This window comes from Haemorhous mexicanus, chromosome 8 (genome assembly GCF_027477595.1).
Source record: "Haemorhous mexicanus isolate bHaeMex1 chromosome 8, bHaeMex1.pri, whole genome shotgun sequence".
Lineage (NCBI taxonomy): Eukaryota > Metazoa > Chordata > Aves > Passeriformes > Fringillidae > Haemorhous > Haemorhous mexicanus.
Window position 1 is genome coordinate 25,258,487 of NC_082348.1, and position 16,282 is coordinate 25,274,768.

At 40.7% G+C, this 16,282-nt stretch overlaps 1 protein-coding gene across 6 annotated transcripts in view; it reads left to right on the forward strand.

Moving 5' to 3' along the window:
• PARD3B (par-3 family cell polarity regulator beta) overlaps positions 1-16,282 on the forward strand; it is a 388,514-nt gene that overhangs the window by 347,850 nt on the left and 24,382 nt on the right. For all 6 annotated transcript variants that reach the window (XM_059853260.1, XM_059853261.1, XM_059853257.1 and 3 more), the window contains one exon: positions 9,566-9,645. In XM_059853260.1, coding sequence (XP_059709243.1) covers positions 9,566-9,645 — 80 coding nt within the window. The remainder of the gene's footprint in view (positions 1-9,565; positions 9,646-16,282) is intronic.

Consider the following 16,282-nt stretch of genomic DNA (forward strand, 5'->3'; position numbering starts at 1 on the left):
CTGTGGCAGGGGGTTGTTTTCCAATTTTACTGCCATCTTCCTCTTCTTCCCTCTGGTCATTTTCCCCCTTCTTCCTCCTTTTCTTTTCTTGAAGCAGTGTGCTGGTTTGTACAGTAGCTAAGTGCATACAATGCAATAATACAACAGTGAGAGATTTAGTGCCTCTAGGTGCTACCCCTTCTACTCTTGAGGACCTCCAGCAAGGCATGATTTTATAGACAATGAAAGGCTTGCTCTCCCCTGTGAAGCCGCCTGCCTGCAGGAAGCTTTTCACTGTCTATTTCCACTACTTGCTCTGCAATTTAGTTCCATGCCCTGCTATTTCCCCCTCCCCTCCCTCTTTTCTTCTCTGACATGCACATGCATCTACCCCCTGCGTACACATTCAGCACCAACACCAGATGTAGGTAGACACAGCAAAATAGCGTTATCTCAATGTGTGCCTTAAAACACTCAGAAATACACCAAACATTTTCATTTTGCCATCCTCATCTTAAATGGAAATATTGATCTGTCCTCCGTTTGCTTTCCAGGTACTGACACTGTCATTTCATTTTCCCTAAAAAGAGCACAAGCTCATAGCTGAGCTGCAAAGCATGGCCATTACACCCTGGCACTGGTGCCAAGAACTCTGCTGACTTAGCTAGAGAAAGATGCTGAAAGCCTGACTTTGAGAGAAAATTCAATTCAATTCACTTCATACAATGTCTCTCATGAAGTATTTCAAAATGCCTTATATCAGGAGATAACATAATGAGAAAATGCTTTAGAGAACTGGGTATTCAGATAGCAAGACAAAATGATACACAACAATGAACTGGAGTAAAAGAAAAGACGACTGTCATTTAAAAGCAGTAATCATCTGGATAAGTAGTCTTGTAAACTAATTACAGTGAGAAGAGAAGCAAAGAATGCAAGACTGGGAGGAACAAGAAGCAGCTTAGTTTCAGACAGGGTAAAGCAGGGGACTGGTTTCATGGAGGGAGAGGAATTACACACAGTATTGCAGAACAACTAAAGGAGACCAGCTTTAGAAATGTATCCACACATGTGGATTAGTAGGCTGTATATTGCATCACAAGTGTATCTCCGTGACAGGTTAAGTTACTCTCTTTAGTGGCTGGGAAGAGATTAATTACTTTGGCCTGGTTCAGGGGAAGAGCAATTGAAATGCCTCCTTCTAGGAGGAAAGAATCAATGCTGATGGGTGCTGTGGGTTTTTTGGTTTTTTGTTTTGCTGCTTTTAAGTTTCTCTCTCAACTCAAGGGAAACTTCTGTTTGCCTCTAATTTGAGAATAGGTTTGCAAGTGAGGGTGTTGCAAATCTGGTGCTCATTAAAGACAATTAAGAGATAGAATTAACCAAAACATATTATCCAACTAATGGAAAAGGAAGCCACCCACGGAGACAGACACAGGCCAGGAAATTATCTCATTTTGCTTGGTCAAAGGAAACCATAGTTCTCCAGCAGCAGGGACTGGGGGATCATGGAGCGAAGGTTCAGAAAGCAGAGTATTTTCTTTGTGGGACTGTGTAAAAACACTTTGCAGTTCTGGCTTCACCTCCATCTTTGCTGTTTTCTCTCTCTTTTGTGTTGCAAGATACAGCAAATGCTGAGAGCTTGTTTTCTACAAAACTAAGGCAATTGCCATGTTTTTAAACTGTTATGGGAACAGCCTGTTTCCCTTTTAAAGTTCCCATCTGTGTTTGTATTTCCCTCAGTCTATTGCCTTTATAGAGAATTTTCTGCTCCCTCTAAATCTAAACCATTAGTTTCACCTCCTTGAACAAGAGGTAGGGCATTACTGTGAAGGAAAAGTAAATCCTGAGATAATCAGCCCTGCTTAATTCCACCATGGAACACTGCTGTTTTCAGTGTTCCTGGTGTTCATGGCATAGGGAGAAGGCACAAGTGACTCTGAGTATGTACATTTGTGTGTGAGCATGTGTATGTATATGTATGTATCTGCAGAGAGAGGCAGGCAGAAGGGGAGCATTTAATTGCCTTGCAATCGGACCAACCAAGTAGTGTTCTGATTGCATACAGCTGATTTTCTAAGTGAAAATCTTCAAACCTATTCAACAGCAAAGCCAAGATCATCAGTGGCTCTGGAGTGTGTGTCTGTATTTCTTATGGGGAAGAGGAAGGTTGGTTTGATTACTATCTCTTTTTTCCTTTGGACAAGGGTGTTTTTCTCATCCAAGGGAAATGCATTCTAGCAGCATGAACATAACTATTAATCAACACTTAAGCGATAATCAGTGAATGAAAAATGATGACCAGAAACTGAAAATGTACTTGCATAGCTACTTTGGTGCTTTTTCTTTGAGATCGTGCCCTTGCATTTTAACATGAACAATTCTTATAAAATTAGTGCTGATATATTCCAAAAGGCAGTGATTTAAAAAGGCAACACTTTTCACTTGAAAAAAAAAAAATACAGGGAATGATATATCAAGATCTGCATAAGTAATGTTTTAAAGCTACCTTGGTAGTCTCTGAGATAGAGTCTCAGTGGATATGGACCAGTAATATCTTACAGATTTACTTAAGAGATGAAGATGCCAAAATCATCATCACTGGAATGCTGTATTCAAATGTGTGAAGACATGTCCAGGATACAGAGAGATAAATGTTTTTCCTGTGTATTTTTGCTCAAAAAGGAGATAGAAGCACCGAGAGATGCAGGTGTATGTTAGCTTTGGGAATGCCTCCAAGAGGAATCAGATGCTGTTGAAATTAAAACAAAACTCCCATCAGTATTTAGCATGCTTTTCTGAATCATGGCCAGGGTATGTGGTGGGACCCAGCAGAAACCCAGGCTATGTGACTTTCCTAATGAGCAACACCTTGCTTTTGTTCTTCAAGATGTTTTTTGAGCAACTTAGTTATGGTTCTAATACCATCAAGTGTTCTTTGGACTAATCTCAAAACCAGATTAGTATAAAATGCTTAAAGTGAGTGTGTGCTTAACAAAAAGAAAGCACAACGTTCCCTGGGACTGAGCCCAGAAAGCAGAACTTTAGGAGACTGCAAGGTCATGACTTGGTGATTGGGCCATGAACAGGCACCTATAGCCATCCATTGATTCACCTTTCCAAATTATTTAACCTGTGTTTTCTGTTGACACAAATATAAAAATGCTCATTTGCCACACTACCCAAAACAAACTTGAGGACATTGGACCATGATTTGAGAACCTCTGAGAATTGTAGTCCTGAGACATCTGTAAAATGGAGCAGGAACAGAAAAACAAGGTGTCTCAGGATCTGCTGGGAAGATACTGCTTCCTTCCTTATTCTTGGGAATAAGTTTGTTTGTAACAAACAAGTTTGTAACAGGGAAGTTGAAAGTGCTCTTTCTCTTCAGTGGTGGAGGTGGTTTTAAGAGTTCCTGTGGAAGATCATCTTGGCTTGCCTTTGCAGCCAAGAAGAAAAGCACAACTAAGAATATCCAAAAGAAGTATTAAAGGTGCTGTCTTATATCCAAACAATGGTAAAGCAGTACCAATGGGCTCATAGAACATTAGACTCCTCTTCGAGGACTACTTCTGCCATTAAAATCAATGCAACTTAATTAAAGCAAATTATAGATAGATACATCTATAAATAAGATATTAAAGTGCGCCGCTGAATATGATAATTGCTGCATATTTAGCAATCAGCGTGTGTGTTCTGCTTTTGCCAGGAGGGATTTCTTTCAGAGGAATCAATGGAGCTTTATTAAAAACCATCTAAATTAGAGGGAGAAATGATGAGTGTTATAATAACGCAAAATCACTGTTTCAACTTTCATTGCAAAACTAGGAAAGCAAAATATATCCCTCTTTGTGTATGTATGGAAAACATCAGGAAAATTCTTTTGAATTGTAGACAGTGGTAGAATTTTTAATCTTTACCTTTTGATGCAAAACAAAAAAAAAAAAAAACTGGATGGAAGAAACCTTGCTTTCTGTAGCAATGGTGGAGCCCTCCAAGGGTGGGGTAATGAGGATTTCACAGCAGTAAGGAGTTAGGAAGACCCCATTGATCAATTTCCTCCATTTCACATGGACCATCCCGTTCACTGCCCTACATCACCTGCCTCTGTATCAGCAGCTAAAGAAAGTGTTAGCAAGTCAAATTGTGCTCTTAAATTTCACTCGCAGTTCCCAGAACCAGGAAGAGTTGAAATGCAAAAAATAAGTGGGTTAATTTTGATGCTTCACCTGTGTATGAAACATTGAGACCAGGGTGGGGAATAAATCCACTTTTACCTCTCCATTTTTCTTCAGTTTTCACTTAATTGAAAACAAAAACCAACTGTGTCTCAGCAGAGGGGAGACCTGAAGGTTAAAGGGCAAATTCCGTTATACCACAGCTCTTTTTGGCATGCTGAATCTCAACCCATGTGATTAGAAACGCTCACAGACAAAAGAAGAGCTTTGAGAACAGAGGTCAAACCAGCATCTGAATCAAGTCCTTTAGCAGATGATCACAAGACTATTGAAAAATGCACTAAGCAATGCAGCAGTTCTATGTGTCATGTTTATACACAGACTTTCAGGCAAAAAGCAGAACTGGGTGGCATTTTCAAAGCTCTTGGATTGATGGCAGAGCAGAAGCTTCACTCTGCAGCCTTCCTGGGGTGTCCTGTTTTAAAGTGCATGTCAGTCATATAAAATACAGTGGTAGTATCCTGCCATTTTTATGGGTAGAAAACCACAGTGCACAGGCTCCAGTGACTTTTCTGAGCATACAGAGTGAATGAGGGAGAAAGTTAGGAGTCCCAGGACTCCTATCTTCATAAGCTTTTCCTGATCTCCCATAATTTTAAATCAGTCAGGTGTGGCTCAAGTGGAGTCAGCAGTGTTTTGCTCTGGATTCACAAACATGTAGCTAAAATCCCATCAGCCTTGAGCAAGTTATATTGTTGCTATTTTCTTAGTGGGCAGCACACTGTCCAAATTTTTTTTCTGATCTTAATGAAAATTGAAATGTTTGGAGGAGGCTTATTGTTCAGAAGCCAGGGGAAAAAAAGGGCTGAAAAGTAAAAGAACAGTGATGCTTAGCATATGAGTGAAGAATTAATACTCCTGAATAGAACACCCACTGTATATTTCTCTTTTTTAACAGTGGGAAGCTTTTGACTCTGAGCAGAGGAGTAGCTGGTTAAGAAGTTTTGAAAGATTTTTTTTTTAACCAACTGACCTCTGCAATGATGATGAAGTTTTCTACATGCAAGTCTAAATACCAGCAGGAGAGGGAACAGCAACTGCAACTTTATGAGACAGCCAACCTGAAAATGTCTCAGCATCATTTATTTTCCTTAAAAGCAGTATCCATGGTCTCGGGTTTTCACTGTGCTGGCTTCACTCAGGGTGGACATTGAGCAGGGAGTCAGGTGGGAATCCATGAGAAGAAGTAGAGCCCCAGGCAAAAACACACTGTCCTGCTGAGTTCTGCTGGTAGGGGCAAGGAGTTGTTGCTGATTTCTATTTGCAGTGTGGAAGCTCTCACCTTGAGCTGTGTGTGGATGCACAAGAAAAAGTCAATTCTGGTTTCATGAAGCTTAAATTTCAAAAAAGATTGCTATAGTTGTTATTTTTTGTACCACAGCATCTGTCCAGCCCCTAACACCTTAACCCATAAGGAAGGGGCAAGGGACCTTTTTTGCTAGCAGCTAGAATTGTAGCCTTTAGCAAATGCTCCAAGAGGAAGGCAGTATAAGACAGGTGAGGGGGAATGAAATGCAGGATCTCCCAGGGAAAAAACACAGTCACGTGCCCTTTTCTGTACAGTTTTCAAGATAGTCAGGAGTTCAGGATTAAATAAATCCTTTCTCTTCCCTTAAAGAATTGTTATTCTGCAACCCCAGAATTCTCCTGTAGGCAAATTTCAGACTTACTCAAGACACCTGCTCACAGGTATACTCTATTTATAGCTTTAAATTTATTACGTTTGAATGCTCTAAGATATTTGTTTCTGGTTTAATCTAATCTATGCTGTCCTTCAGTCTACATTTATACCAGCCTGGTTCTTCTGCTGGCAACTGGCAGGGGTTTAATTAGTGATGAAGAGGTGTCACAGGATATTTTCTGAAGAGATAGCTTTCTATCACAGAAATCTCGTTAGCTAGTGAAAATTACTGTGTCTAAAAAGAGAGACTTAAACAACAGAAACATTCACTGGCCATGTGTAAAAAACACCTCTCTGGCACACAGAAAATCCTGACCATGAAGGCACTGAGTTACATGGAGGCAGTGTCTTGCTGGTTTTTCTGGTATCTTGTCTCTGAGTGTGGCCACTGCTGTGACTGGGATTCCCAGAGGGGCAATTAGGAGAACAACCTGCTGGTACAGAGGTTCTGCTCTCCAAGGCCTTGCCTTTCTTCCACCTGCCAAAGACTTTACTGTCTCCTGCTAACCAGATGTTAGTTGGTTTAATTCATATTTGTATCCAGTTTATTCATTTTACATTCCTTGGCCACACCAATACTTTGCAACAGTTACATTTCAGGAATTGTTTTCTGTTGTTTTTTGATAGTGTTTTCTTTCCTCGATAAGTGTGCTGCTCTTTTAATTGCACTGATGGGATGATGGCTGTTTCTGTGTTTATCTCTGCCCATTATTTTTGCATATTCATGTTTTGCTTGTTAGTTGAGGCCGCTCTTAAGAGCTGAACTGTTCATAATGATGCCACTTATTTAAGTTGATGTTGTTAATTTAAACCCTAAAAATACAGGAGCATATTTTGGATCATTTTTTCTGTTGTGCGTTATCATACATTTCTGAAACGTGTATTTCACCTGCTGCTGTGTTCTCTGTTGATTGGGGTGTTGGTCTCCTAAGCTCCTACAGCTGCATCTGTAGGGACTCAGCTGAGCACTGCACCTTCTGTTACCTCCCTTGCTGGTCACCTTGTGGTCACAACCCATTTGGCTTTGACAGGACTTCCAGGTTTTAATCCTGTTTTATTAAGATTACTGTTTCTTCACCTGAATATGTTGTGATTATTAACTGTGTCAAAACTTCCACACCTGGTCTGAGGGCCAGCTGCATATGTCCTGTTTTAGAAAAGGAGGAGAAGTTGGAATATTTTGATCTTACTAATTAGTACATTTCACACCGATTTTTAGTTTAGTTTGTTGTAGAAGGCAGCAAAGGAACCCTTTGCTTTGACTCTTTCTGAAACATAAATAGCTTCTACTGAGGAGGTGTTTCTATTTTCACAATTTCTCTTTTCATCAGGGTAGTATTTTATTCCAGGCACCATTTTGGCACTCCAGGCTGAGTGATGATACGCTTTTACTGTCGCATGGACAGATGGAGAAGGAAAATCAGAAGAAATGGCTGAGCCTTTAATTAGCTGTGCAGAGCCAGAGCATGCTTTTCCAGTGCATTGGGGGTTTTATATAGGGTGTGGAGACTCAGCCGCTCGATGGATCCAAATTAGCAAAATTGTGTATCCGCCACCAGGGTGTTTCTATGGTAACTGTCTCTCAAATCATATATACAAACAGACCTGGCAGGGGCTATTGCCTTCTATTTGGTCTGCAAGAAATCATCAAAAAAGGGGTGTTTTCAGGCTGAAAAAAGGCCTTGTGATGTAAATATTTTTTACTTTTGGTGGTTGGTATAAGTTTTGGGATTACTGCTGGATGCTGGCACAATTCTGAGTGTTTGTGTTTTTTCATGTTGCCTGGCTGCTGTTACTCCCTTTAGCTGTGAGAGTGCAGGAAACTCACACCACTACCAGACTCATGCACATAATTAATAACCTATCTACAGCTGCACAGGTAGACCATAAAAAACTGTTTGTTTTTATGGTGAGAGACCAGATTATACATTTGTTTCTTTTCCCCTCATTCTTCTTCATAAAACAGGAGAAATCTGGAGGGTCTTCTCTTACCAGTGTACCTGGGAACTTAAGGGAAATTATGAACCTGATGAAATTAGCAGTGTAAGAACAGCCAAAGTGGCTGTGACTCTTCACCTAAGTGACTCTATAAAGTCTCTCTGCATGTTACTTTTTCTGGTGGAAAAAATGAATGAATGATCCCTTTAGCCTACTGCCCTCTTTTTGAAATGTAGGGCAATTATTGTTATTTTTTGCTCATCCAAAGTCAGGTGCTGCTAAAGCATGGGTCATTTCAAATCAGAGGTGTTTTTTTCTGGTAGCCAACAGTTCTGTGAGGATGCCTTTCTGTTTTGAATGAGATAAAGGAAGCTTGCAAGAGGCCTATACTAAATAATTTTTTTTCCTTTACAAGTATCTTGGATGTTTGAGTGCCAAGGTGCATAACAAAATGTGTCTGGAATAATTCTAAGCCTGCCTAGAAGCTGCAAATGATACTACCTCTCTTTGCATAGGATTATGTAATGTACACAGAAATGCTTTGTAAAGGTAGATAACACTTAAAGCACCTGAATGCACAACTTTTCTCATTGCAGTGGTTTATACATCTGTTCAGGGATAATGGTGTATTGTGCATAAATTACAGAACTGACAGAAATGTACTTTAACCTGTAGAATGCAAAAAACATGTTAATTTTTGTTTTCTCTTTTTTCTAATCAGGCATTTGCCAAAAGCTTAGTGTGATTTATTGCTTTCTTTTTAATGAATTGTTAAAAATGTTTGAAAAGGCATTAAATCTTCCTTTCTGCTATTAATCTGTAAAAGGGGAAGGGGATTTTAAATGGCCTCTTAGTATATTGCTTTATAAAACTGCTGATTCTAGCAGCACCGGAATAGGAATACATACTAATGTAGGAAACACTGAAGGCAGTCAGAGCCTCCTCCATTTATGGAAGAAAAGACTAATAGCTCCATTTTAACAAGGCTCTTAACACTTTGGGCCATCAGCAGGCATTGAGTGAAATTGGGAGAGCTCCTGTGTGCTAAAAGCATTGAAGTTCAGCGTTTGTACCCGGCTGGAGCCTTCCTGATAGAATTGTGCTCCCCAGCCAATGCCCGTTGCCATCTTGAACACAAACCAAGTAGCACTGGCATTTTGACTGAGTGCACTAACGCTGCACTTTTGAAATGGCACCAGAGCATCATAAATGCACTTAACTCCCAGCTGGATGCTTAGCTTTGCAGGGGCTTCAGGGAAAGTTTCTGGATCCGTGTTAAGAATGAAAGAAAACCGGTTTGTGTCATATTTTATGCTTAAGCAAAACAAGCTAGTGGAGGGAAAAAAAGCAGACTTGGTGCTAAGATGTTAGCTTTGATTCAGGTAGTTATGCCACTGTAATCAGAAGGGATGTGCTTAGTTAGATGATGTCTGAATTCTAGGAGAACAGCCAGCCAGGGAAGAAGAGAGAGTATCCCAGCTAGAAGGCAGATGAGGGAAAGGTGCTGAAGATTGTACCTGCTCTAAACACTTCTTTGATACAGAAGCCTTTCTTGTTAGCAGTGATAAGATTGTGTATGGGATTTGAAGCTTCTTTGAGCCCCTGCTTTTCTTTTGTTGATTTTGGCATGTTGCAGCATCATGTGTTCTCTGCTTATCGTTTTGAGATGCATTGTTAGTAGCTGGGCTGCATAATTGATCTTCATCTCTAATTACTCTCCTCTCCACAGGTGCCTGGAAAAGGTCCAGATGGGAGCTCCTACAGTCTTCACTTCGAGGGGGTGGAAAGGCAGTATGCATCCTTACCCAGGTACAGCAGCAAGCTCCTTCCAACGGGGAGGGAGGGCAGCCCACAGCTGATGTCCGGCTCTAACATGAGAGATTCTTCTGCACTTCTGTCTTGTCATTTACTGCCATTTCATACCTGTACTGTTAATTTGGACTTCTGAATTTTTAAAAAACAGGCCTCTCATTGAACATGTCAGGAAGAGTCATGATCCACAGCTAGAGAACATGACACAGAGGGAGCTGGCTCTGCAAGAGTTATAACAGGCTGTAGCAGGGCATAAATGACTGAGTTTGTAGTGATATAATCCCAGCTGGCATTGACAGAACATTGCTGTGGAAAGCTTCCACTACAGCAGCCACAGCTACTGAAGTCCCAGTGTTGCTACAAGGGCTGTTTGACTGCAGTCTATTCCATGAGAACATCTCTGTGCTTTTACTGAATGCTCTGGAAATGTGAGTGAATTCTCTGAGGGCTGTTTTTAATTTTTAATCTTTATCAACTGAATGAAGAGTAATTCTAGTCTGAAACCAGTGGGGTATAATAAAAAGGAAGCATTTCAGGGATTTCAGCCCCATTTCTATGGGAGTTCTGATAGTGGAGTGTAACACAAATCAAGCCAGAAAAAGGAATGAGAGGATGCTAGAAGAGATGGTGGGAAGCAGAGAGAAGAAAACAAAAACAGAAAAATATTCCCCCTTTGGAATTAGAGGGCTGGGCAAGTCCTAGGAAACATGGTCCAATCCACTTCTTGGACCTACAGGCAGGCTGATTTGTAAAAGCAAAGCAAAAATAGGTATCTATAAGCAAGAAGAGATTTTTTTTATTGTGAAGTAGTGCTGGCATTTAGGAAATCAGTGAATTGTTTCTTTTTGTTGCTTCTTTTTCTACTCAGCTATTTACATTCAAAGGTGAACACTGAAAGATTGATTGATAAATATGTAATGCTGTGTCCAATTCCAGATGAAAATACAAAGAATATTTTACTTTTGTTAACCACAATATAAAGGCAGTCTCACTAGGCACTGTTGGATGTCTGTAGGCATTTTTAATAAACCAAAATATCTGTGTGCAGTTTACTTCCTGCCTTCAAATTATATTTATCAGCCATTTTTTCTTGGAGATTCATCCTGTGCAGTAACTGGCTTTTCTGACAGAGGCCTGCTTTCCAACAGTGTGTCTTGTGTGTATTTCCTGGCTGACTGTGGGTAAATGGCCATCTTTTTTTTACAGTCCTCCAATACTCATGTTTCCCCATCATGTTTCTACCAGTGATTTTTGCATGTTAGTTAGGTGTACTTTAATTTTGCATACTCCTTTTTTATTTATTTTGAACTTTCATTTTGTTGAATACTTCCTTGTGGACTACAGGAAAGTAAATTCATACTTGGTGCTCAGTGTAACTCTCTACAGCAATTTTTATATTTGTCTTATATCATGTCTTCTTTTATCCACTTTCCCTTTAAGAAAATTAACCATATTTTTTCAAGTGTTGTAAACTGAAAATTTCCCAGTGAAGTAACTTCCATAAGCTGGAATTGGTTTGATTTCCCCAGCATTCCTTTCAAGGGAAATGACCAGAAGTGAGCACTACAGTGCAGATGCAGACATGCCCTTGCTTGTGAATGTAGTAAGCATTCTCTGTATCCCTTCTGTCCTGTTCCTTTCCAAACTGCTGCACCCTCAGCATACTCCCTAGGTCTATATACTGCTCATCTCTACAACCTGTGTTTTTGTGGGGTTTGATTAGTTGGGTTTGGGATTTTTGTTTTGGTTTTTTTGGGTGTTTTTTTAAAGTAGATTTATCTGAATAAGATCATGAATTTTACAGTATTGTTCCCCAAACCTCCATTTAATTTGCTGGAAACACAACTCTCCAGCTCTTAGAACAGGTTTGAGTATTTTACTGGTGGGAACTCTCCATTTAGAAAGTCATCCAAATATTCCCTAAGCTTTTGAAGATCACTGTGAGAGTGTCCTTTCTCTCTGTGCCTAAGGAGATTATGCTGGAGAGTGAGAAGACCTGCACTTCAGCAGGGCTGTTTGTGCTTCCCAACCCAAACATTTACACTGCTGCACACAAGCCAAGCTGTGTCTCCAGAGGGTTTCCACCCTGGCAGGAGCAGAGCTTTGGGATGTCACACACCCTTGGGCGTGCCTACAATTCAGAAATCAGCTGCTGCTTTTTATACTTCAGTTTTGTAAGTTTTGCAGTTTCATGTTACTGCAGTAATTAAGCCCTGGCAGTCACAAATGACTAGATTGTACAGTGAAGTCTAAATCCAGATGAAGGGGATGCAGTCTCAGTGCCAGCCACTAATGGAAATGAGTGATTTCTTTTGTTCTTATGGCTGACTGCCCAGGAGTATAGAGGAATCCAGGTAAAAACCACCCATTTGCCAACCAATTCTCGGCGGTGGAGGATCCATGAAAACTGCTGTAATGAGCAGCATTATTAAAAAAAAAAAAAAAAAAAAGGAAAAGAAATTAAGAGAAAGAAACAGAAATGTAGAAAGAAATGAAGAGGTCGTATTTCCTCAAAAGAGTAGCTTTTTTCTCTCAAGCATTTTAGTATTAGTTCAGTTTCCTGCCCTTGGGTTTATTCCCCTTCTTTTGTGCTGTCCTCACTGTGGTACGGATGCCATATGGAGCTGTCTGCATACTTAGCCATTTAAGCCCAGTTTAATAAGAGATACTTACAGAGGCTTCAGATGAGGGTTGTAGATGCTGGGAAACAAATTCCTGTTGCAATATTACGTTGAGTCCAGGAGGATATGACCTTTGCCTGCTGCTCTGGTGTGGCACACACGAGGAAGGAGAGGAAAGCGCTTGGACTGCAGCCAGTTTCACGGGATGAGGAGGGAGGAGGGGATCTGTGCTATGTCAAGAGTAGCTGGGACCTACACCATGAAACTGTTCTGCTCACCTGAAAGCCACCAGGACTCCTGCCCCAGTGTGTGTGGGCATGGACAAATTAAGTAAGAGGGCTATGGTCTTCCTCTCCACCAGACAAGAAGGAGGAATGTTCACCTAGCAAAATCTTTATCAGTGTTTGATGCCCCTAAGACACTGTCCCATTCCTTTGCAAAGGCATGCATCCTGCATGAAGTCAGATCTGAACATACCTGCTGCTGGCTTGAAAAATTCTAAGCTTTGAAGCATCATTGTGGCTTTGTGGTTTTTTTTTTTTTCTTTTTTCTGTTTTTTCTCTGAAGCTGTTAATTTAAGTCTAGATATTATGGGCCAAATTCAGGTGATACAAGTCTGTATTAACACTGTTTGAGGAATTCAGCTGTCAAGTGTGCTTGTCTTTTCAGTAAGTGCAGCAGCAAATTACTGTCCTGGTCTCACTGAAGTCAGTGATGTCCTTTTTTCCTTTGAGTGAAGGATCTGTTCCTGTGTAAGGTTACATGTTTAATTAAAAGGGGAAACAGGAGGCAGCAGCCGTTGGAGAAAGGCTTTCTGTCTGACTGGTCCAAAGAGTGGTGAGCTGAGCTACACAGTTAAGTTTCTACATAAAATAATGCCAGCCTGTAGGCTTTCGTTGGAAATGTCTACAGAGGCAAACATCTGAATTAAATGATAAGTGGCTGTGGCAGCAGAGTGGCAGGTCTTCATCTCTCATTGCGTTGTGCTGTTCTGTCTGCAGAAAAGCAGCAAGCGGGAGAGACAGAAATGGGAGGCTTTGCAAGAGAGATACAGTTCTTTGCACTCAGTACTTACGTGTTGCCCTGAGGCTATTGCTAAGTAGTGCTGAGTAGTAGTATTAAGCAATGTTAAGCCCTTCTGCTTAGGAGAATGGCTTGATTCTTACACATCTTAGCCTCTTCTTTTGGGAAGAAGAGCAGGGCAAGGTTGTGGGAGCCTGAAAAACATTTATATCTTTTAAACTATTTTTAATGAGTACTTTCTTGGTGTAATTCAGAATATTTTCCTGATCGAGCTCTGGAGCAGACATGAAGCTGAAGCTGCTCTGTTTGTTCATAGTTCTATTTTTGAGCTTGCATTTATGGAAGTCTGTCTTAATGTAAATCACAGTCTTGCTAATGGCAGCCTTGTTTGGAGAAGCCTCGTGTTGAAGGACACGTTCTTTTCTGTGGTGGTGGAAAAGCTGGCTGTGACCAAAAGCAGACTGACAGGCACTGGGACAGCACGCTGCTTGACGAGATGAGTGGGGATTAGAAAGCTCAGCCATCTTTCCAATAGGAAATGCTGATTCCAATGGAAAAGTAGTACTTCAGACTTCCTCTGGAATTCTCATATTATTGAAGAACACATTTATGTCAAGAAGAGGGGGGGAGCCAGAAAGGCTGTGAGAGCATTAGAAAATAACTGCTGGCATGGAAAAACGAGTTCAGGCTGTGTAGGTGGGTTCAGCTGTATTGCTGTGGCTGGGACGAGACTGCTGAGCAAACTGCTAACTTGCTCACGAGTCTGTCTTAGAAGTAACATGCATCCTGAAACTGGGAACCTTGGAAATGGATTAAGGAACCAGCCCTGCCATACAGTGGCAATGGGTAGTCTTCCTCTGCTGGAAGCTTCTCTTCAGGTTGACCATGCAACTTGCATGATGTGAGAAATGGATTTGTAAAGGATTCTCAAAATCTGACTGAAAGCTCTCAGAGTCTTGTACATTTGTATGCAAACTCTGAGATAAGGTGTGCTGACTTAGAAAGGCCATGGAATAGAGATGACATTGGTGAGAGAGAGACTGAACTAGAAACAAGTTTCAAATGATGGCCTTGCAAAAAGACCAGATATTTTGGAGAATTAGAACTGTTAAAGATGCACTGTAGCAAGACCCCTGGGGTAAAATAATAGGTGTTTGGTGGTAGAAGTATTAGCAGCATTGTGTGGCAAAAGCTAATAGGCTGAAAAGCATTTATAAGGTATTGTAACCAGGAAATAGGTTGGCTGCTGATAGAATGGTGTTGAGTTTTACATCTCTTATCTCTCACCCTTTATTCTGATAACAGAATAAAATCTTTTCAAATGCCTCTCAGTTGCCCTGTCTCTGTAGAGCTGGGATTTTCCAACACACTTCTTAAAGCAGTAGCTGAAAGCAGTTCACTCTCCATTTCTAGGTATGATGCCAGAAAGGACACATTTTTGGTCACCTTGTCTGAGTCCTCCAAGACTCTACATTTCTGCATCAAACTACATTTGAATTTTGATCCATCCCATTACTTTTGTAAATGTATTTACAAAAGCATCTAACCTGGAATTAGAATGTCACGTTGTGGAGAATTCATTACATTCTTTGGAGGTTAATTATTTTACTGCTTAAAGAGATTATGCCTTTTTTTCCCTCAAAGTCTGACATTACCCAGTTTCAGTTTCTAGATACTGTAGTAAATATTTTTTCTGCTAGATTTTAAGAGCCAAACCTGCAGAATTCCTTCCCTTGAGTACTTCCGTGCAGAGATCATTTCTGTTATGTTTTCACCTCCCTTTCAATAAATTAAATAGATTGAGCACTGAGGTCTTGCACTGTAGAGCATGAAAATAGCATTGACTCAAGGGGCCAGAGTACCCATGCAGTCAATTTAGAAGGTAGCCTCTAGAGTTGAGCCAAAACCATTTTGAGCCCTTCAAATCAAAAGTAAAGTTTTGGTAATATCTGTGTCATCAACAGATAAGGTTCCTCCAACAGAAGAAATGGATTACTTAGCATGTTTCATTAGCTGCTTCTTGCACTTGAGTGTTCGTGCCTTTATTTTACTGAGTTTATTTCAAAATGCAAGATTTCTGTAATTTAATTGAATCCTGAAAACATCATCAGAAAGTGACTTGACACAAATCACGAGAAAAAGTTAATTGTCTATTAAATAAGACTCATCATTCACCATTGTCTAGCAGAATCTGAAATTAATATACTGACATTACTTAAATATGTATATAGTGTATTCTCTTGGTTAACAAAAAAGAAATCACAGTTTTAGTGCAGACTATAATTAGCTGTAAATCAACTTGTCAGAGCATTCCCAGCCTCTGGGAATTGACTAGCCAAGGACCACAGATGAAAAAGCAAGGTTTAAAATGAATTATTTAAATCAAAATTCTCTTCATACTGGTTTAAATCACAAGGTTTTTTTTGGTTTTTGGGGTTTTTTTTTGCTTGGAACCCCTTTGAATTAACCTACTCCATCACTTGAAAATCTGTCCTCTTTCTTATTTTGTATACTTCATTTGCATTCCTGCCTGGCATAGAGCAGTTTGTGTCCCAGTGTTGACCCAGCAGTGCAGTCAAGGTTCTGGCCATCAGCTGAGGCACGTCCCACTGGTGTTGCTGTTGACAAGTGCCATGTGCTGGCACAGGGGTTCTCAGTGACACTGTTGCTCTGTCCCATCACACAGCTGCTGTTGTGCCAAGTTATCTTCCAGACGCCTTCTTGGTGCTGGGACACTCCTTGGAAGCAGCTTGCCTCTGTTTCTCACTGCTCTCTCACCAGTTGGCTTCATCACGTGGCTCTGCTGAAATTGCCATTTCCTCCCTGTTTTATTGGCCCAACACGGGGCTTTATGGCAGCCAGAGGGACAGTGCTGGGGCAGACTGCAGGGAACAAGTGCCATTGCTGCCCTGCAATACTGTTCAAATTGGAGCATTGCTCACCTGGCTAAAAAGAGCATCTGGAGGGGGCCAGGGGTGCCAAAACTTTAA